Source organism: Salvelinus namaycush, chromosome 14, assembly GCF_016432855.1.
Source record: "Salvelinus namaycush isolate Seneca chromosome 14, SaNama_1.0, whole genome shotgun sequence".
NCBI classification, from domain to species: Eukaryota; Metazoa; Chordata; class Actinopteri; order Salmoniformes; family Salmonidae; genus Salvelinus; species Salvelinus namaycush.
The window spans coordinates 15,321,787-15,344,331 of record NC_052320.1 but is presented as its reverse complement, the minus strand read 5'-3'; the positions used below and the strand labels follow the sequence as shown (position 1 = coordinate 15,344,331).

The window sequence follows — 22,545 nt, the reverse complement described above, 5'->3', positions numbered from 1 at the left end:
GGGTCTGCTCTGTTGGCATGCACACCTACATAGTTATCAATCTTAACAAATCGGTCCGTATGCCAATAATGTATGGCTGTCAATGCACAACGGCCACATGAATCATCATTCTGAGCCATTGAAACAGACTGAGGAGAAGGGGCTTCTAACATGTGGTGCCTAACTCCTAACCATGACGACTTGACAGTGAAGAACTTCAACAGAACTCTGATGTGCATGTTAGCCCTTACCCTGCTTCCAGCCCAGGTGGGGAACTTGACAGTTGGCATTCTTTAATGGATATAATCACACTGCTGGACATTGGCCTCCTCCCTCAGGACTAAATCTCCTTTCAAGGGATATTCTGGCATCAGAACCCCTTGGAGAGGGAGTCATATTTCTGGCATGCACACAGCAGCAAAAGTGTGCTTTAGCAGACGAACAAAGGGCATCTAACAGGAAAATGAAATCGACGCTCTATATATGCGCAAACAAATAGAGGATCCTTTAAAGAGGTTTGTGTTTGTGATGAAAACAAATTGCTCTTCAAATGAGGAGCCAAAGGGTAATACTGTGTGCTTGACATTTAGATTCAAATACTGAAGCCGGTCTGTCTGTTGGTTTGAATTTGAAAGCATTACAACTTTTAAGGGCTTCATCTCTTCAAATAAAATCACAAATAAATCACACATTCAAGCTAGGAAAATGTATAACGTTAATCTTAAAATATCTCTAGTCTGTCTCACAGTATAAATCCAGATAGCTATTTTGGGAACTTGCAAGAATTTGCAACTGTAGCCTGTTTAGACGTAAAACAATAGGCCTGCCAATGATTTTAAAAACTATCCTTAAAAAAAACATTGAAATGGAGGAAAACTTTTCCTCTGGGGAGAAGGCTGGTGCAGCTTTCAGAACAAAACGCCTGCTTGTTACAAGGCGGTCCTCTCATGCAGGCTTGCTACTGCATCAGACCCAGTGGATAAAAATGGCTGTATATGCTAATGTATAGCAAACCCTTGGGACAAGGGGACTAGCAAACATACCAGTTAGTCCGTCCTCATTACACAGAAAAACATTTTCAAAGGAAGCCTGGATCACTCAATTAAAGGCATAAAGTTCTGACAACCAACTGCCAAGGAGAAAGTAATAAGGACAGATTCTTATTCTTTTCCCTTTCCACATCCTATTCCGGCACAGGTGTTAATATGACAACAGCAAAATGGAACGAACGCTGGCTCTATGCTTTTCCTCTGGTGGGATGCAAAGACTGAATTAATGTGACTTCCTTGTCAGCACCTTCTTTGAGCTTACTGTAGCCGTCTGTACTCTGTAGGGCTTACTGAATCCTTTCACTTGTGTTGTGTAAGAGTAGCTGAGGTAAAGGGAGAGAACTTGCTAAGAAGGAGAGAGATGCTGATTTTCCCTTTTGATAATCGCACAGATGACCATTTAAATCAGGGATCATCAACTAGATTTCTTTCTGGAGTGGATGGTCAGGAGGCCGGAACATAATTACAAATCATTTGTAGACTGCAAATTGACCGCAAGAAGCCCAAACAGATATCATATTTGACTAAAACAATAATTTTTAAATCTTGCTTAGATTTGTATACAATAACATATTATGCAGGGGAATACTTTGGAACACATTTCCAAAATTAAAATCTCTTGGAGCTGATTTGATGGTATTTTTACAGTCTTTAATGCCCAACAAATCAAATAAAAACATTGGGGGCCAAATAAAGTCACGGGCCTGCATCGCCAGTTGGGAATCCCTGATTTAGGTCTTTCACAAATCAAATGGCATTTTCCTCTAATTTGATCTAACCTAGGTAATAGAGTCCCAGAAATACAGGCAACCACCTACAAACAAACATAGCTGTCTACACACACACACACACTTTAAGTAATCACAAAGCTCAATAAGACTCTAGCAGTTGGCTGGGAGATGAGTCAGCGCTATAGGACCTTTCAAGGCCTGATCCCTACCCAGCTCCCATCAATCCCTCAGCACACAGCCAAAGCCCTCCTGCACACAGAGGCTGAGGTAATGGATGTCTGAGCTACAGCTCCATTCCCTTAATGAGGCAGGAGCAGGTCAGGAAGACAGGAAGCAGGGAGGGAGAAGAGGAAAAATAGCCAATGCATTGAAAACCAACCACGTACACTAAAAATTGGAAGAAAGGTATGGTAGGCTATAGGCAAGGTGGGGGAAGGCGAAAGCAAGTTGCATTTCTGGATCCTTTGAAATCCTTTCTCCTTTGAAATCCTTTCAGCATTGAAACACCCAGTTATGAATGTAGCTTGCAAGCCGAATGTGCAGGGTGTGCATGTCTACATCTATAGCATGATCATTAGGATAGTGTGGCTGACTACTAGAGGAGCTAGTGGTAGTTACGACTACTCCTAGGTCCCTGCCTGCAGTCAGCAGAGACCTGACTAACCCGACAGTGGCTGCAGCAGGGTTTCTGTTAGGAAAATGTGTCGCCAGACATTTGACCGGCAGCATTTTATTTTACTGGACATTTGAGAAATTTAACAGACCTATACGCATTGCGCGTGTAACCTAATTAGGCCGTTCACCCACGGTGCTCAGAATGACAGAAACCACATTTAGGTTAATTCATATTAATATGCAAGTCGAGGATGCAACAATGTGCGGTCCTTCTTGTGCACTTTAAAGATGTTAGAACAACTGACCACATTTACTTTTCCTCAGCCAACAAGACGAGTAACGAACAGCAACATCACTATCCTATTTCAATCTACTATCCCCCATAGTTGAACATTTGACCTATTCTATTGGTCAGTTTGTCAAGAAAGAAATAGCCTATTCCAAACAGACACTTGGACAGATTATACACTAAGTATACAAAACATTAGGGACACCTTCCTAATACTGAGGTGCACCCCCACCTTTTTGCCCTCAGAACAGCCTCAATTCGTCGAGGCATGGACTCTACAAGGTGTCGAAAGCATTCCACAGGGATGCTGGCCCATGTTGACTCCAATGCTTCCCACAGTTGTGTCAAGTTGGTTGGAAGTCCTTTGGATGGGAGACCATTCTTGATACACACAGGAAAATGTTGAGTGTTAAAAACCCTGAAGTGTTGCTTTTCTTGACACACTCAAACCGATACACCTGGAACCTACTACCATACCCCGTTCACAGGCACTTCAATCTTTTGCCTTGCACATTCACCCTCTGAACGGCACACATACACAATCCATGTTTCAATTGGCTCAAGGATTAAAAATCCTTCTTTAACCTGTCTCCTCCCCTTCATCTACACTGACTGAAGTGGATTTAACAATTGACACCAATAAGGGATCATAGCTTTCACCTGGTCAGTCTATGTCATGGAAACAGCAGGTGTCCTAACGCAGTAGCCTACGCATGAAAGTTTGTTCCATAATGCAATTAGCTGGAAAACCACATTGTCAAAAGCACACCGCACACAGGAGCGGTTTCATGTGACAGGGATGAAAATATCCATTAGATATTTAGAAAGAGGGGATCTCTAATATGCAACAACTAACCTGAGCTGCTAATATGACTAGGATTGTGCCTTTGGCTACTGGACAATGAAAGAAAGTTGATATAAAATAATTCCACGGATAAGGTATGATTTTGGCTAGGCTACTTTGAAGCAAGGTAAGATATGCATCATAATATGTAGTAAAGCGTTCAGGTTTCAAACATATATATGTTTTCAAAATGCATACGGCCTCCAGCTCATTGCGGAGTGGTGTGTAAGGCGCTGATGCAGCCTGCCTTGTGTTGCCTACGCTGTGTGACCCGCTGATGAAGCCTGCCTTGTGTTGCCTACGCTGTGTGACGTGCTGATGAAGCCTGCCTTGTGTTGCCTACGCTGTGTGACGTGCTGATGAAGCCTGCCTTGTGTTGCCTACGCTGTGTGACGCGCTGATGAAGCCTGCCTTGTGTTGCCTACGCTGTGTGACGCGCTGATGAAGCCTGCCTTGTGTTGCCTACGCTGTGTGACGCGCTGATGAAGCCTGCCTTGTGTTGCCTACGCTGTGTGACGCGCTGATGAAGCCTGCCTTGTGTTGCCTACGCTGTGTGACGCGCTGATGAAGCCTGCCTTGTGTTGCCTACGCTGTGTGACGCGCTGATGAAGCCTGCCTTGTGTTGCCTACGCTGTGTGACGCGCTGATGAAGCCTGCCTTGTGTTGCCTACGCTGTGTGACGCGCTGATGAAGCCTGCCTTGTTGCCTACGCTGTGTGACGCGCTGATGAAGCCTGCCTTGTGTTGCCTACGCTGTGTGACGCGCTGATGAAGCCTGCCTTGTGTTGCCTACGCTGTGTGACGCGCTGATGAAGCCTGCCTTGTGTTGCCTACGCTGTGTGACGCGCTGATGAAGCCTGCCTTGTGTTGCCTGCGCTGATGAAGCCTGCCTTGTGTTGCCTACGCTGTGTGACGCGCTGATGAAGCCTGCCTTGTGTTGCCTACGCTGTGTGACCCGCTGATGAAGCCTGCCTTGTGTTGCCTACGCTGTGTGACCCGCTGATGAAGCCTGCCTTGTGTTGCCTACGCTGTGTGACGCGCTGATGAAGCCTGCCTTGTGTTGCCTACGCTGTGTGACCCGCTGATGAAGCCTGCCTTGTGTTGCCTACGCATGCTGTTTGAGATGCTGTAGCAGCAGCTCCCGCGCTGTCTGACAGATTTTACACTCAAAAGGTTCCGTATCTTTATGTTGTACGTGTGTGATTAAGATACTGAACAAAATATACTGTACACACACGCCAATTAAATTCCACTAAATTAACCTATAGACCGATAAGCATAACCAGTCAAATGTATTTCCATCGACTGGTATTTCCATCAATGAAGCGGCTAAAAAGCATTATTTCGAAACAGGATTTTTTCTTCCTCTCCCGGACAATTGGCCTGGGCCTATTTTATTTATTGGCTTTTCTAATAAATAAAAAACTGCCAAAAGCTAGCTATTACTGGCTAACAGAAACCCTGGGCTGCAGCAGTAATTACTTGTCAGCGCCAATCAATTTCACAGCAACTTAGCACTTTCTGTCTGCCTCCCTCTGCCTACCTGCCTTGCAATAAGACATGAGAGAGAGGGGGGCGGACGACAACGTGGGGACTAATTTCAATTCACAGTGCCTTTCTTAACACAACCATTAAATAGAAGATGAGATGAGTTTAATTTAATGCAAACAACAGACCTTTCTGGGTTCTCAATACCGCACTAAGGAATTTTGCTCTTTCCATGACAGATTGACCAGGTAAATCCAGGTGAAAGCTATGATCCCTTATTGACGTCACTTGTTAAATCCACTTCAAATCAGTGTAGATAAAAGGGGAGGAGACTCAATAGTAGGAAGGTGTTCCCAATGTTTTGTACACTCAGAGTTTACCAATTGATTCTTGAAGAATAGAACTTTAAGTGCCTCATGAGCTTAGTTCAACTGCCATACCCCATCAGAACCCAAAATATAAGCTTGTTCTTACAGCAATGTTAAAAACAATGTTAATGTAAACAAACGCTGTATAGCTTCAAAACATGGTTAAAACTATAATTTTGATAGCATGGACGGTCAGCCATTGCATCCATAGCTCGGTCTATACATTTGAGAGTGGTCACATTTCTCCAGATTCCATCCTTCAGGTTTTTGCCAAAAAAACCTGTCAACTTTGTTATTGTTTGAATTAGGGACTCTAGTTTTAAATCGCTCTCAAAGAGCATCCTTACTATTACCACCACCAAGAAAAAGCGAGCCTGGCGGAATAAGGAGCTTATTAAATCCAGTCCTCAGATACTGAGAAGTATACTCCTGTGGAATATCTGCTCATAATATGTTGCAGAGAGGAAAATATTTAGCTTACCACCCCAAAATAACATCCTAACGAAAGTGGAGTGATAAAAACAGAACTGCTGATGGCAGCCAGTTGTACAAAACAAAGGAAGTGGAGGAGGGAGATCAGGACACAGCAGGAAATGTCATCTTTATAGATACACCATATATACAAATGTATGTGGACACCCCTTCAAATTAGTGGATTGGGCTATTGCAGCCACACCCGTAGCTGACAGGTGTATACATCGAGCACACAGTCATGCAATCTCCATAGACTAACATTGGCAGTAGAATGGCCATACTGAAGAGCTCAGAGACTTTCAAAGTGGCACCGTCATAGGATGCCACTTTTCCAACAAGTCAGTTCATCAAATTTCGGCCCTGCTAAAGCTGCCCCGGTCAACTGTAAGTGCTGTTATTGTGGAGTGGAAACGTCTAGGAGCAACAATGGCTCAGCCACAAAGTGGTAGGCCACAAAAGCTCACAGAACGGGACAGCCGAGTGATGAAGCAACAGCTCACTACGAGTTCCAAACTGCATCTGAAAGCAGCGTCAGAACAATAACTGTTCGTCGGGAGCTTCATGAAACAGGTTTCCATGGACGAGCAGCCGCACACAAGCCTAAGATCACAATGCCAAGCGTCGGCTGGAGTGGTGTAAAGCTCGCCGCCATTGGACTCTGGAAGAGTGGAAAGACGTTCTCTGGAGTGATGAATCACGCTTCACCATCTGGCAGTCCGATGGACGAATCTGGGTTTGGCGGATGCCAGGAGAACGTACCTGCCCCAATAAATAGTGCAAACTGTAAAGTCTGGTGGAGGAGGAATAACGGTCTGGGGCTGTTTTTCATGGTTCGGGCTCGGCCCCTTCGTTCCAGTTAAGGGAAATATTAACAGTACAGCATACAATGACATTTTAGACGATTCTGTGCTTCCAACTTTGTGGCAACAGTTTTGGGAAGGCCCTTTCCTGTTTCAGCATGACAATGCCCCCATGCACAAAGCGAGGTCCATACAGAAATAGTTTGTCGAGATCGGTGTGGGAGAACTTAACTGGCCTGCACAGAGCCCTGACCTCAACCCCATCGAACACCTTGGGGATGATTTGGAATGCCGACTGCGAGCCAGGCCTAATCGGCCAACATCAGCGCCCGACCTCACTAATGCTCGTGGCTGAATGGAAGCAAGTCCCCGCAAAAATGTTCCAACCTCTATTGGAAAGCCTTCCCAGAAGAGTGGAGGCTGTTATAGCAGCAAAGGCGAGACCAACTCCATATTAATGCCAATGATTTTGGAATGAGATGTTTGACAAGCAGGTGTCCACATACTTTTAGCCATGTAGCGTACAAGACAACATCCTAGCCAGGACTGAAACAAGATACTCAAAGAAATTGTTACTCGTTTCTTCAACCTATAACTAAACATTTGTACAATGAAATAGGGGTATCCATGCGCATCAAGATAGTGAAGACAGAAAATCGTCTCTTTGGTTATTACTTGTTTATACTTGCACTCAAATGAATGTCAAGCCGTGTCAAGCTGTCCCGCTTTTTTTGCAAAGAATTAATCTCTCATCAGATATGAATCTGAAAGCTATCTCCCTCTTAAAACTCTACTACCTTCTCCTGCCCTCTCTCTCCTGCTGGAGAAGAGACTCCTCATCTCTTATCTCGCTCCTTCCACCTGTCTGAGTGAGCACAGCCTACAGACTAATCTGGACCTCACACATTCTCTGGGACCACAGGGCATCAAACTGAAACACTGCCTTGTTTAGCTGAGGCTGATCGGATCTTATTGGCAATCTCTGTCCGTAACAATGGAGAGGGATTCTAGCGACAACAAAGAGACATCACCCACTCACACCGCAGCATATTCTGAGTGGGTCCATGCAGTAAGAGGTGAAGAGCTTCTTAATGTAGACAATGACTTGAACCAAGGATTCCAGCCCCTCTCCAAGCTAGCCTCTAGTCCTGAAGTTGTGACAATTACAAGCCTCTCTAAAAGGACTTCTTATCTAGACACTTGGAGCTGCTCTTATTTCAGAGATATTGCCAGTCAAGGTTAGAATGCAAGCTGTTGATAGCAGGGGGAGGGGTAGGACTCCTACGTGTTTCTCTCCTTCGATCCTCTTGTCAGCCAACTGAACAGCTTCCAGGTACTTAAAATGCAGCTCCATCAGTCTATCAACCTGTAGGACAGAGGGAGAAGACATCAGACACCAATGCAAGGCGCTATGCATACAAAACCCCCATGGAGGGAGAAAATAGGATTCAGACAGCCAGAGGCTAGCATGTAGTATGTCTATGACCATGTATGTGTGTGTCTGTAGCACCATTCAAGTAGCAGAGGGACTGTTGTCTCTATCACTGGTGGTGAAGTTAATAACTCTTTCCACCACAGGATCAATATTTTAGTCATTAACAGTGACCAGTCACAGGCTGATCAATACATACTCACACCTGTACAAGGGGATCTCAATCAGGGAAGTGAATATGTAAAACCTGATTTTTCCTGATTTGCTTTTTAAGAAATATTGCTGTGAAAATGTTCTGCAAACAGTGGTGGATCAGTGAAGATCTCACCTTCTCACAGTCATTCTCAGTGAACTTGCTAAGGAGCCTCGTCCTCTGCTGGGCTTTCAGGTTCCGCAGGCAGGAAGCTATGATGGAACACACGTGTTCTGCAAGGGAGGAGAACAAAATCAGTGCCACTGAGGCTTCATCAAGGTAGCTCAGCTTCATCTTCATGAGGGGTTAGAAGTAGCCTAGTGTTACTGAACCCATAGTGATGGGAGCTAATATTATACTGTATGTGAAAATATTATGCATTTTCAGAATTCATAGGAGTAATAGACTATTGTAAAATGTATATGCCAAGATCAGGTTATCATCTGACAGTGGCAGGAATGGAAAAATATAATGATTACAACTGATGATAATTTGCTAATACTTTGCAGAGCAAAGCATGGAGAATATTAACAGGGGGGGGAAAAATGTAAGAAATTATGACATGTAAAAATCTATTTTCATTAAAGGCTGTAATGCTCCAAAACTGTTATTCTTGTCATCGAATTGAATTTCTGGTGATAAAAAAGCCTTCTGTAGAGGATGTGTGGCCATTTAATGAGCTCGGGCTCCAAAACCTCTGGTTAACTGACAAAATTACTAACAAAGAGGCAGTTGGTCCTAGAAGTACTCTTGTTAACCTAATACACGCAACACAGAACATTTACTCTACCCCAGAGACACATCCATGTTGTTATAGCTTACACTTGCATCTGACATTTAGGGCTAAATCTGACTAAATAATAAATAAAGAAAATATGGAGTAATAACAGTCACATGTTGGTATTAATTAGAGGTCAATTTTTAAGTTCAACTCATCTTGGAAGTTGCTAAGCAACAAGCAAAATACTTGATTCTTGATTTTAAAACTTGTCTTCAGCAAGGTGCTCAATACTGCTCTTCCATGTGCCATTCATTAAAAGACACACAAAGCAAGCTCACACCTCTATTCATTAGTGTTATCATTTACTGTTTGTGTTCATTATGAGAGTTAACTACCATTGTAATGTCACCATGTGGACAGCCCCTCTACTGTGTGCACATAATGAGAGGAATGCAACTTCCAGGGACACTAATTTGTCAACATAACCCGAGTGGCAATTGTAGTCAGCACCTTGACACCACTGTGGGAAGTTACTGATTGCTACAGGGCACCCTCCACATACAGAACACGGTTTCCAGAAATTTTGGGGCCGTCTGACGTTTGTTGCTCAAGATCGATGCTGATTAAGACACTCTTGTCATCTGGTGAGGGTGGAGTTAGACTACCGATGGCATGAGAGGAGCTGCCGTCACCTCTCAAGCTTTAGGAGCTCAACTATGCTGACAAGAAATGAGAAGAAACATATAGCCTTTCTATGAAAACGAACAGCCAAATAATTAAGCAAGACAAGTATACAGGACCAAACAAATATATTTCAAAGGAAACATATCAGCCATCCTCTTACTAATTATAAACCCATCTTTTGGCAGTCACAGTGATAAGCCTGTACAATCAGAGGGATTTCTAATTCAGGAAGTACACAAACAGAGCAACAGCATGTTCATCAAACAGCACCACAGAGAGGAAGTGCCGTCTCAGCTCGTGCTCTCCTGCCCTCCAGAGTACCAGTGTCACATGGGCACAGTGGGGGTGTGGTGGCGGGCCGTCTGGATAATTTAGGAAATTATTAGAGGCTGAATAAATAGTGTTTCTGCTGAAGGATTGGGACCGCTGCTAAAACTCTCCCTGGGCTGGAGCATGCTGTGGGAGACGAGCTGGACCGGAGAGTGGCAGCTCATCTCTGAGATAGTCTACTAATGCATGTAAGACTCAGGGCAGAGTCTATGCCCTGGGCTTCACTGTAGGCCAGGCCTGCTCCTCTCTGTTACGAGGGTAAAAGGATAGGGTGTGTGAATGAGTTAGCTCACTAAAGTGCCACCAGACCACGGCACGCTCCAGAGCCCCTCAATGAGAAAAGCCATTAGCAACAGGGTCATGGTTGCAGTGTGACTTTCCACAGCCTGATGATTACATCCCAAGTGTGATAGAAGGCTTCAGCTTCAACACCTAGTGCAGTAATCATGGCTCCATTACATACATGTATGTATGTATGTATGTTTGTAACTCAGTCACAATATTATGAATTGCTGCCTGTTGCAGGTTGTTGGCCTACATACCACATTTAATACTATGTGTGACCTGTTTGGTTTGAAGGGTTGAGGTTGAGACATGTTCCTGTTAAAGTCATTTCTATACCCAAACTTGGTTGGTTCAACATGTTTGGTCCAACTTTGAGGGGTTATGTTAGGCTAAATGTGGTCACAAAGATGATAAAGCTCCAATGTAATTATTGTAGGAATAGGTGAATGTGCTAAATTAGTGAAATATGGTTGATTAAATGTATCGTCAATGATTTATCCAATTCTCTCCTTATCACAAATCTATAAAACATCAGGCAGATCAATGCCATTTCAATCAGTGAGTCAAATACAGCTCCCTGTGCTCACTAACAAACCATTAGGCAAAGAAAATGGCTGTCAGTTCACTTAAACACAGATTAATTTGTGTTAATGGAATCATGCAACTGGTAAAGAAAATGGCTGACAAAGATTGATGGCACCAGCGCAGGAGATGTAAGTAAATTACCCCATTACCCTCGCTTTTACTCAACCAACAACAAGCAAACCACCAAGAACAATAAGCAGCAAAAACAGAATGGTATATCAAATACAGGCACGGTGCATACCAAAGGCACACATAATAACGACGGTTTAACCCCATTCGCTCAATACAGGAAGGCTGCATTGGCCAACTGTTCATTAGACGTGACCTAGAAAAATGATGCAGTTCTATTACCCTTATCAAAGGCACATCACAATTAGATATAGCATAGACTGCAATATTAGTCTTAGGTCTCCCAACTGATAGAGGACCAGCATGGTTGATGCTGCTGGTTTCTCAGAGAGTAGCTCAATGCTGCAGTGTGCTTTTACAAGCTCTAACGGCATCCTCTCCTCCTTGGTGAATGATGGGAGGATATGCATGTAGCACATTGCTGGTAGAACTCATCATGAGCTCAGACAACACATAGGCTACGCCACCACCCTGCTCCCTCTACCACAATCCCTATTTCCCCTCTTCCATAAGTCAGCAGCAGCAGAGACTGAGAAAACAATGCTTTCCGTATCACAGCCACTGCAGCACAGAGTGAGGGACAAGTGAAAAACATTAAATGAGGAAATAATACCAGTCTCTGGGAGAGCTAGGGTAGCGCCTGTGGTGAACAGTCTCTCTTAAATATCTAGATAACCAAAAGAAAAAAAAAAAAACTTAACCTGACCAAACCATTCTCCTCCTGCTGGCTTTCGCAGATTCTGCCATTACTCTCCTGAAGTTGCCAGTAATAGGCTACATGAGTCAACAACCTTTCTCATGTGGAATGCCAATTTATCCTACCATTTCTACCGATCAGCGTGCCAATTACAGTTTTCATATGCACATTTTCGTGAAACAGTTTAATTTAATTTATAATAACGTCTCCATATCTCAAACTCATTGTCATGTGGTTAATTAAAATTCTATCCAAATCTAAATGAAAATGATACCAACCTAAAAAGTAACTTCTATTGCCAACTACGTAAAAATAGCCCACAAAGCCAACAAATAAAAACATTGCAGCCAGCAGGTAGAAAATATCCTAATAAAAACAGATTTCCTATGAATCACATTGCCTACACATGGCCTGTCTGCAATGAACTTGAAACATTGTATCAACTATTAACTTGGGTCAGGCCAGAAGCTAGTGCAACCGAACATGCACCATTGTATAAAATATTCTAGGCCCTCAGAGTTTCGTGCACCAGTGAGCTCGGGACAGACACAGCTGTAGGCTATTTGCGAAAGGGATAAAAAGCTGTGCTTGACTTGGGCAGGAGTTCACCAGAACTGAGTACCGGCACCTCAAATGTTCTACTGCTTGAGCTCCTGTTCCACTTGTAGAATATTAGCTCAAAAGTATTGTGGCGCTCCTGCACCTAAATATAAAACAGTACGAGCACCCAAATTGAGTACCGGACCCTATTTAAATCCTAGTCGAGCACTGATAAAAAGCCTATTTTATGGTGTTTTCACTGGATCAGAGCATGACATTTTTCTCTTTCACACTGAGTGATTATCGAAAGTGAGAGTGCTGGAAAGGTTTTTCAAATACATTGAGGAACTATTGTAATTCTCAATGGATGTAAAAAAATACTCATATTTGCTTGCTGTTTGAGATGAAGAAAACATTACTTTGATAAGCTTGACAGGTGGTGGTGCGTTAAGCCAATCAGAAATACTATCAGAGACCTTCTAGAGCAGCAGCGCCCCCTCAAGATTCTGAGCCTGCCTGGCAGGGTTGGCCCTGCAAAGCCAGAGCCCCCTGATGGGAGAGCATAATATACAAGGAAATTCTCAAAGCTGCTAATGAGATCCTTGACGACCTTGTACCTAGCCGGTGGGGATTCCGGTGGGGTGCCCCCACCCAGGCAGTGGCAGAGCTGGCAACACTAGCTGCAGTAACCCATGGGGGGGGGGGGTCACACTCGGACATTCACAGTGGTACAAAATCAAAGGTCTGACTGCTTGGGAATACGGTCACTACGGGGGACCGTGTTGTAGGTGTTTCAGGGGAAGGGGGTATATCTGACCTCCATCAAGAAAGTGAAAATGGTTAATAAAATCTCCCCATTTCTGGCTCAGTTTTGCAGGCCTTCTCATACAGCTGCAACTGTATATGCATTCGTAAATCAAGACCTTTATTGAGGTGGGCTCTGGGATGGTGCAACTGCTGAGAATCTGAGTGTTTGGTTGTTGTGGGGGAAAGGGGTTGAGTGTGTGTATCCCACAACTGTTGCGAGGGAGTAAAAGATGTTAGGGACAATATAGGATGAATCACAATAATTGTTTGCTAACATAATAATTGCTTGCCATAATGTAATTTTGTTAATGGCGAGAGGTAAAAATACTTTGCATAAACTGCCTACATTACTACAAATATGAATTGCTAATTATGGGGAAAAAAAGATAAACAGGATTTAAAAATATATATATATAAATAAATATAATACAAATTGAGGTGAGGGCGATGGAAATGCATTTGGCGGTTGATCTGCTTCTGTTCTGTGGTTGGCACTGCTATTTTCGAAGGATGGATCCCGGTCTCTCCGGGGTGGTCTGCCGGGCATTGGGATGACAACCCAACTCGGGATGAGGAGGGGTTTTAGCGGGTGGAATAGCGGGGACCAATTGGAGGTTTACTTAGTGGCAATGCAAATATCACGGTACAGCTATATAGACAATCATCATGTTACTTTTTAATGGTACATTTAAAAACAATATATTATGATAAATAGAATTGAAACGTGTGTCTCATTATAGTAATTGGTTAAATAAGTATAGCCAGTAATAATAGTAATGGCTTAGCAGATAATAAGAAAAGACGATCATTACTTACCTCGCTAAAAGAGAAGGAATATAATATCAATTGTTTACAGGAAACTTTTTCAACAATTTTTGATTAACTTTGTGGAAAAATGACTGGTGGGGTGGCAAAGAAATTCAAAAGAGGTGATGATAGTAATTAACAGTAATTTTGATCCAAATGTGCAAATTGTCCAAACAGATCCTCAAGGAAAATGGATGATTTTAAATGTTATTGGACCATAAACAGATATGGCTTATTAACCTATACGGTCCAAATAATGATGATCCAAGCTTCTTTGAAAATGTATATAAAAATGTATCAACTCTACAAGCAACACTAGACTCTATTATGTTGGGAGATTGTAATACGGTTTTAAATACCTCTATGGACCGTAAAGAAATCAAAATACAAACGATCATCCCCAGACACTTAAGGAAATCATGAATGTCATGGATATATTGGAATTAGTGGATATATGGAGGCTTAAATACCCTGGCCTAGTGAGATATACATGGCAGAGGCTTAATCAAGCCAGTCGTCTTGATTACCTTCTAATATCATTTTCTCTGGCACCAAAAGTTTAAAAAGTGTTGAAAGGGGACAGAATGCCGTCAGACCATCACATAATTGGCATATATATATATATATATATATATATATTACTCTTACAGATTTTCCACGTGGGCGAGAATATTGGAAATTTAATCAAAGCATACTGGATAACTTGTTTTTAACTAGGACAGAAGAATTTATAACTGACTTTTTCCGACATAACATAGGTACAGCAGATCCCCTTATTGTATGGGACACTTAAAATGTGCCTTTAGGGGCCATGCAATTCAGTACTCATCTATAAAACAAAAGCAACTTTGGGCAAAAGAGTCCATATTAAACAAATTAAATTGAAGGACTAACAGTCAGATAGATAGCAATAAAAACTGTACCATAAAGGCACAGAATAAGTTAGAGGAAAAACTAAAATAAATGGTGGAACTTATCAAGAAAGATCCAGTGTAATATATTATAAAAATAAAGCAAAGTGGATGGAATATGGGGGAAAATGCACCAAATTATTTTTCAATCTTCAACATAGAAATGCTACCAAAAAAATGTATTGAACCTTGTTACAAATTATGGGAGTCACTCATGATTCACCGAAAGAGGAAGTAAAGTACTTTAAGTTTTCCTTTCAGTCTCCTCCTTCTCCACTAACCGAAGCTAATTGTATGGATTTTTTTACTATTAATAATGTAAAATTAACATCTTTACAGAAAGACTCGTGTGAAGGCCAAATTACAGAGGAGGAACATCTTGATACAATTAAAGCCTTTAAGTCCAGGAAAACTCCAGGGCTGGATGGCATACCCGTGGAAGTATACAACACTTTTTTGATATACTCAAGAGGACCATTATTAGCATGTTTTAACCACTCCTATATAAACAGTAGATTATCAGACACGCAACAAGGTCTGATTTCATTATTCCTGAAACAGGATCCAAGTGGTATATATAAAGATCCAGTCCATTTTTTAAAATTAGGGCTGGGCGATATGGCCAAAACACCAAATCACGGGGTTTTAAAAAAGTTGGACGGTATGACGGTATTTTTAGTTTTTGAAAAATACAAGTTCCACATTTGCTTTATGAGTAGTGAGTGATCCTAGGGTGGCAACACATACATTCTGAGTGATTTCAATGAGTCTTTCTCCATTCTGATTGTTTTATACTGTTCAATTAAATTTCAACACTTTTATCATTTCTGCATTTCCTGCATTCAATTGCAGTGGTGGAAAAAGTATCCAATTGTCATACTTGAGTAAAAGTAAAGATACGTTAATAGAAAATTACTGAAGTAAACGTAAAAGTCACCCAGTAAAATACGACTTGAGTAAAAGTCTAAAAGTATTTGGTTTTAAATATACTTAAGTATTAAAAGTAAAAGTATAAATCATTTCAAATTCCTTATATTAAGCAAACCAGATGGCACCATTTTCTTGTTTTTTAAATTTACAGATAGCCAGGGGCACACTCCAACACTCAGACATAATTTACAAACCAAGCAATTGTGTTTAGTGAGTCCTCTAGATCAGAGGCAGTAGATGACCAGGGATGTTCTCTTGACCAGTGTGAATTGGACCATTTTCCTGTCCTGCTAAGCATTCAAAATGTAAGTACTTTTAGGTGTCAGAGAAAATGTATGGAGTAAAAAGTACAGTATTTTCTTTAGGAAATGTAGTGAAGTAAAAGTAGAAGTTGTCAAATAAAAATAGTGAAGTACAGATACCAAAAAACAACAAGTAGTACATTAAAGTATTTTTACTTAAGTACTTTACACCACTGCTCAATTGAGATCATTTCCGCACTGCCAAGTAGAGGCCACGATATGGGCAAATAATCTAGGATTTATTCTTAACCAAATGTTGCAATTGTGATTTGACTCGCAAATCTGAGCAAAACTGTTGGAATCATGGATATATAATTATTATTATATAGTTAGAATATAATAGTGGGCACTTTGAATACAGTGTTGTTTGAGATGACAAAAAATTAAAATGTCAGGGAAGAGTTATTGTGACAGGTTAGGAACTAAAGTGTTGGTACGCGTTTCCTAGAGGACCCTATAAGCTTTGGCTACATTGCATGTTGTTTTCTCTTAGCTACTTCATGTAGCTAACATATTCTTGCTTTGCATATTCCTCTTCGATTTAGAAGATACTGTTGCACAAACAACATGCTGATTTAGGTCTATACCATCACTGGTATTATCAGGCTATATTAGCTAGCTACGCTTGCTCTTACCCAGTACATTTATTTGCTAGCTAGCAATTAGCGGCTAACAATTAGCATCTCACAAGATTTAGGGCAACTTGCTAAGAAAAGACAAACTGTTTGCTGATGTAAGAAGCAGAAACGAATAGTGTTATTATAGAACGCTAGTGGATTTATATTAAGAAGCAAAGTGAAAACAGCATTGTTGTCATCAACATTGTTGCATGTGCTGCATTGACCATGCAGACTGAACACACATGACTCGTGATTGAAGAACATCAAATGAGCTCCTTGATGGCTGATGATACCACCATATTTTTAAGAGACAGGAATGATATTTCTAAAGCAGTTTCCTGTATTGAAGACTTTTCCGTAGTTACGGGTTTGAAAATTAATATCAATAAGTCAGTCTTATTTCCACTGAAGGATTGTGTTTTACAGGAAGTATGGTATCCCAATTAAAGATAAGGTTACTTATCTTGGAATTGTTATATGCAAGGATGAAAAAAAAAGGAGTGAATTGAACGTTAACCCCATTATTGAGAAAACAAAGAAGAAATTGAACCTCTGGTTGATGAGAGATATTTCGTTATACGGTCAGGGTTTATTCTCCAAAGCTGAAGGGATATCCAGATCGGTTTATGTCTCGTTATCACTTACTTGACTTACCCCCTAAAATTGTAAAGGACTTAGATAAGATTCATAATTTTATTTGGAGGAACAAGCCTCACTATCTACGAAAATATATTCTCACTAACACCGAAGAACAAGGAGGTCTTGAGGTTTTAGATTTCAATATTCTAAATAATACTTTTAAAATAAATTGGATTCTGAAGTATTTATTTGACTCTGTTGGTGGTTTCGAATTTTTGCTTCGATGTAATTTTAATGTTGATAAAATCCCAGTAAAGTTGGCCAAATTCCATAAGCAGGCAATTTTAGCTTGGATGTTAGCGTATAAACACAATTTTTCCCCTCACAGATACATTTTATGGAACAACAAAGATATACGATTTTAAAATAACTATTTTCTTCATAACTGGTTTGAGAATAAAATTATTTTGGTTGGTCAGTTACTGAATAATGATGGATATCTACTCTCATATGGGGAATTTCTTGATAAGTTTAAAATTCCAATAACCCCGAAAGAATATGCAATTGTTTTTGATGCGATTCCAAGGGGGGTTGTATCTCTTTTAAATTCCTCTGTGGTTGATGTAAGTAGCATAGATTTACATGAAAATATATTAATTGGCAATATTAACATCAAAGATAAATGTAGTAATAAACAGATTAGGAATATTGTTTGTGATACAAGCCGAAGAACACCATCCCAACCGTGAAGCACGGGGGTGGCAGCATCATGTTGTGGGGGTGCTTTGCTGCAGTAGGGACTAGTGCACTTCACAAAATAGATGGCATCATGAGGATGGAAAATTATGTGGATATATTGAAGCAACATCTCAAGACAGCAGTCAGGAAGTTAAAGCTTGGTCGCAAATGGGTCTTCCAAATGGACAATGACCCCAAGCATACCTCCAAAATTGTGACAAAATGGCTTAAGGACAACAAAGTCAAGATATTGGAGTGACCATCACAAAGCCCTGACCTCAATCCTATAGAAAATGTGGGCAGAACTGAAAAAGCGTTTGCGAACAAGGAGGTCTACAAACCTGACTCAGTTACACCAGCTCTGTCAGGAGGAACGGGCCAAAATTCACCCAATTTATTGTGCTGAAATAAATAAAAGCTGAAATAAATAATTCTCTCAACTTTTATTCTGACATTTCACATTCTTAAAATAAAGTGGTGATCCTAACTTAACTAACACAGGGGATTTTTACTAGGATTAAATGTCAGGAATTGTGAAAAACTGAGTTTTATTGTATTTGGCTAAGGTGTATGTAAACTGCCGACTTCAACTGTATATACGCGTGCACGCACACACACACAAATAAATATACATACTTATAAATTATATGTATTTATTACTGCTCGACTAAAACAATCTCGGTTGACCAACAGCCTAACAACCAAACAATCAACCAAACAATCGACCAGCCCTAACTTTTTTACACCCCTATTAGTTTTTACACCCCTATTTGTCCTTTGCCAAGATAATCCATCCACCCGACAGGTGTGGCATATCATTAAGCTGATTAAACAGCATGCTCACTACACAGGTGCACCTTGTGCTGGGGACAATAAAAAAGGCCGCAAAGAATGTGCAGTTTTGTCACACACAGATGTCTCAAGTTTTGAGGGAGCATGGAATTGACATGCAGACTGCAGGAATGTACACCAAAGCTGTTGACAGAGATTTGAATGTTAATTTCTTTACCATAAACGGCCTCCGTAATTTTAGAGAATTTGCCAATACATCCAAATGTCCTCACAACCGCAGACCATGTATAACCACGCCAACCCAGAACCCCCACATCCGGCTTCTTCATCTGCGGGATCATCTGAGGGGGTGCTGAGGAGTGTTTCTGTTTGTAATAACCTGGAACAGCCATCAAGTTAACATGCAAAGAGGGCCACGAGGCAGGCAATTGAGCTTGGAGGAGGAGGAGCAGTAGAGGAGGTTGACAGTGGCAGGTCCTGACAGTTCTCTGCTGGGGACAGATTGAACCTGAACCAGCCGTGTCCTGAGGAAAGCAATCAACCGAGCCCGGCCAGACCAAAGGCACCCCTGCAGGGTACGAGCTCTCGTCTACACTGTCTGAGGCAAACTTCCACCATACCTGACTAGAATAGTCATGGGGAAGAAATCACTGACATGGCTGGGCTGCGTTTCATAAGCTATTTTGATTGTTGACAATCATGTGATGGCTTCATTATGGCTCCTGTCATTTCTGGGTATCAGCAACATCAAAATGGACTGACCAAGTTCCAAACCAATTCAAAGATATATGTATGCAGGTATGGATGAATTCCCATTATCAAATTCCCTCATTGACAACACCGGAGACTATGAACAGGGCTCTAATACAGCAACTAATCATCCAGTTTGAGTTAAAAGGAATGAGACTACTGGTAGATTGGCCAGCAGCTGGCTTGCCTCTGAAGCTAAGCAGGGTTGGTCCTGGTCTGTCCCTAGATGGGAGACCAGATACTGCTGGAAGTGGTGTCGGAGGGCTAGTAGGAGGCACTCTTTCCTCTGGTCAAAAAAAATACCCCAGGGCATTGATTGACACTGCCCAGCGTAAGGTGCCTTCTTTCAGATGGGACATTAAACAGTGGTCCTGACACTCTGTGGGCACTAAAGATCACAAGGCACTTATTGTAAGAGTAGAGGTGTTTACACCAGTGTCCTTGCTAAATTCCCAATCTGGCCACCTAATCATCCCCAGCTTCCAATTGGCTCATTCATCTCCCCTGTAACTATTCCTCAGGTCATTTCTGTAAATGAGAATGTGTTCTCAGTCAACTTTCCTGGTAAAAAAGACTCAAATTAGTCCAGTATTTTGCACTGATCACAATATCTGTTAATTAGGCCTATTATCTGAAACAAAGTTATAAAAATAAATCATATTGCACTGCAGCTCCTATTTTTCTAATGTAGTTTTAGTATCATGTGAAAACAAGAAAAGAGATATTAAAGCACTCGAGCGTTAGCTCGACATCCAAGGAAAACAAAACAAACTACAAAGGGCTACAGTGCAGTCAGAACTAATGTAAATGAGGTGTTTACTTCTGTTCCATCACACTGTGTGTGCATCATTAGCCTGCTAAATATAGTCTGCCAGAATCTCATTCTATCTATGCAAAACATTAGGACATGGAAATGAATACAGACCTTAAAAAAGGTACGCTATTGTGAGTCATCACATTCTGCAAAGATCCTCTGCAATATTTTTTCTCAAAACCACTGTATGCAAATGTGGTCCGACAATTCACAGCCACTGGGCCTCAGTATATTTTCAGAGGTGATTTAATGGAGATCAATCTCTTTTTATGATGGAGAGGGGTTTGGAGTGCTTTACCTATTAATTACTTAAACTCTCATTTGTGTAGCCCCTGATAGATTAATTAATTATGACTGCATTGTGTTATTTTTGAGAACCACTTTCTTCTCTGTTTAAAAAAAATCACTACAGCAGAGACACTCTATAAGTCTAATTACTGTCAAAAACTATGACAAATCATGCACCCTCAAAACAATATCAAATTAATTGTAAAACATTGCTGCTATGAAAAAAGCTGTGACTTTCAAAAAGTTGAAAAAGTGGCAAATAAAGCTTACACTAAATAATTGGTCACAATTATTGGTCACATCACTCACAATAATAAATAAAATGCAAACGATGTAAGGACAAACATAACTAATGCTTAGTATCACCGTCATTTAGTAAACAGGCCTATCTCAGTCAAGAAATTATGCAATGCATTAGGGACATGCCTAGGAATATTATAGTCCAAAGGTATGTTACGAGCTGTAGTCCACTGCTCTATAGCTTAGATGCCCTCCGGCCTCAGCCCACAATTATTGTGAGCATTCAAAGCTGCACACAGCATAGCAGCGTAACCACACTCCATGGCAGTTTGGCTTAGCTGTGACTTGTAGGAGGTCCATCAGTGGGAGCACCTGGGGGATAAGCTTTAGCGGGCCCTGTTATGTCTGGCTTCCTACTCGGAGGTTTAGGCAGGTCTCAGGTTAATTAATTCTGTCCCCCAGATGAAGGAGACAGACAAAGGAAGCCAATTTATTCACCAAGGGTGGGCTGTCCGGACATATGAGATATAATTAAAAGACAGAGAAGGCAGTGTTTCCCCTATTTTCATTTAGCAGTGGCGCCGCTGCTAAATCGGGGCAGCCACTGCAAAAACCAAAAGGGGGGAAGGGAGGGGTGACTGATAAGCGCTGATACTTTCATTTTCATATTTCACAACTCAAGAGTGAATTCTGAGAAGAACAGGAGAAAAATCAATCAAGGTTAGATTGATAACTTAAATCGACAGACGAAAAAGCCATTAGACAAACCTGATTAGATCTCCTGCCTTGTTAAACTGTGTTGGACAACTGTAAGCAATTGCCCTAAACTCAGACAAGCAAAATTATTTCATTGTTTATAAAGGAAATTTGGAGAGTATAAACATTTGCAAACCTTCATGTTCTTTGTCTGCGGCCCCAGCTTTCCTCATCTTCTTGGGGGTCTTCATGAACAGGGGGAAAATGGTCCTCAAGCCCAGGATGTCCACAAACTTGTGGCAGTTATCAGAACCCTCTGGGCCAATCATGCCGTGGTCTAAGACCCTCAGAGCACTGGTCCGAGACATTTTCTTTTCCCTGGAAAGAGGCCGTGCAAAAATAATAAAAAATTATAATAACTATAAGGGCTCAATTATCTCAGGCACAACAGCAGCAAGGTCATGATTGTCTTTTGCCAGGCACAGACTCCACTATATATACAAAAGTATGTGGACACCCCTTCAAATTACTGGATTCGGCTACTTCAGTCACATCCGTTGCTGACAAGTGTAGAAAATCAAGCACACCGCCATGAAATCTCCATAGACAAACATTGGTTGTAGAATGGACTTACTGAAGAGCTCAGTGACTTTCAACATGGTACTGTCATAGGATGCCACCTTTCCAACAAGTCAGTTCGTCAAACTTCTGCCCTGTTAGAGCTGCCCCGGTCAAGTGTAAGTACTGTTATTGTGAAGTGGACAAGTTTAGGAGCAACAACGGCTCAGCCGCGAAGTGGTAGGTCACACAAACTCACAGAATGGGACCACCGAGTGCTGAAGCGGGTAAAAATCGTCTGTCCTCAGTTGCAACACTCACTACCGAGTTCCAAACTGCTTCTGGAAGCAACGCCAGCACAAGATCTGTTCGTCAGGGGCTTCATGAAATGGATTTACATGGCGGAGCAGGCACACACAAGCCTAAGATCACCATGCGCAATGCCAAGTGTCAGCTGGAGTGTGTAAAGCTCGCCGCCATT

At 41.5% G+C, this 22,545-nt stretch overlaps 1 protein-coding gene across 1 annotated transcript in view; it reads right to left on the bottom strand.

The window, feature by feature from the left end:
- LOC120059185 (beta-catenin-like protein 1) overlaps positions 1-22,545 on the bottom strand; it is a 37,302-nt gene that overhangs the window by 5,168 nt on the left and 9,589 nt on the right. The window contains exons 11-13 of the mRNA XM_039008043.1: positions 21,703-21,884; positions 8,397-8,494; positions 7,922-8,002 (exon numbers count right to left, since the gene is read on the bottom strand). Of these exons, the coding sequence (XP_038863971.1) occupies positions 7,922-8,002; positions 8,397-8,494; positions 21,703-21,884 (361 nt within the window). The remainder of the gene's footprint in view (positions 1-7,921; positions 8,003-8,396; positions 8,495-21,702; positions 21,885-22,545) is intronic.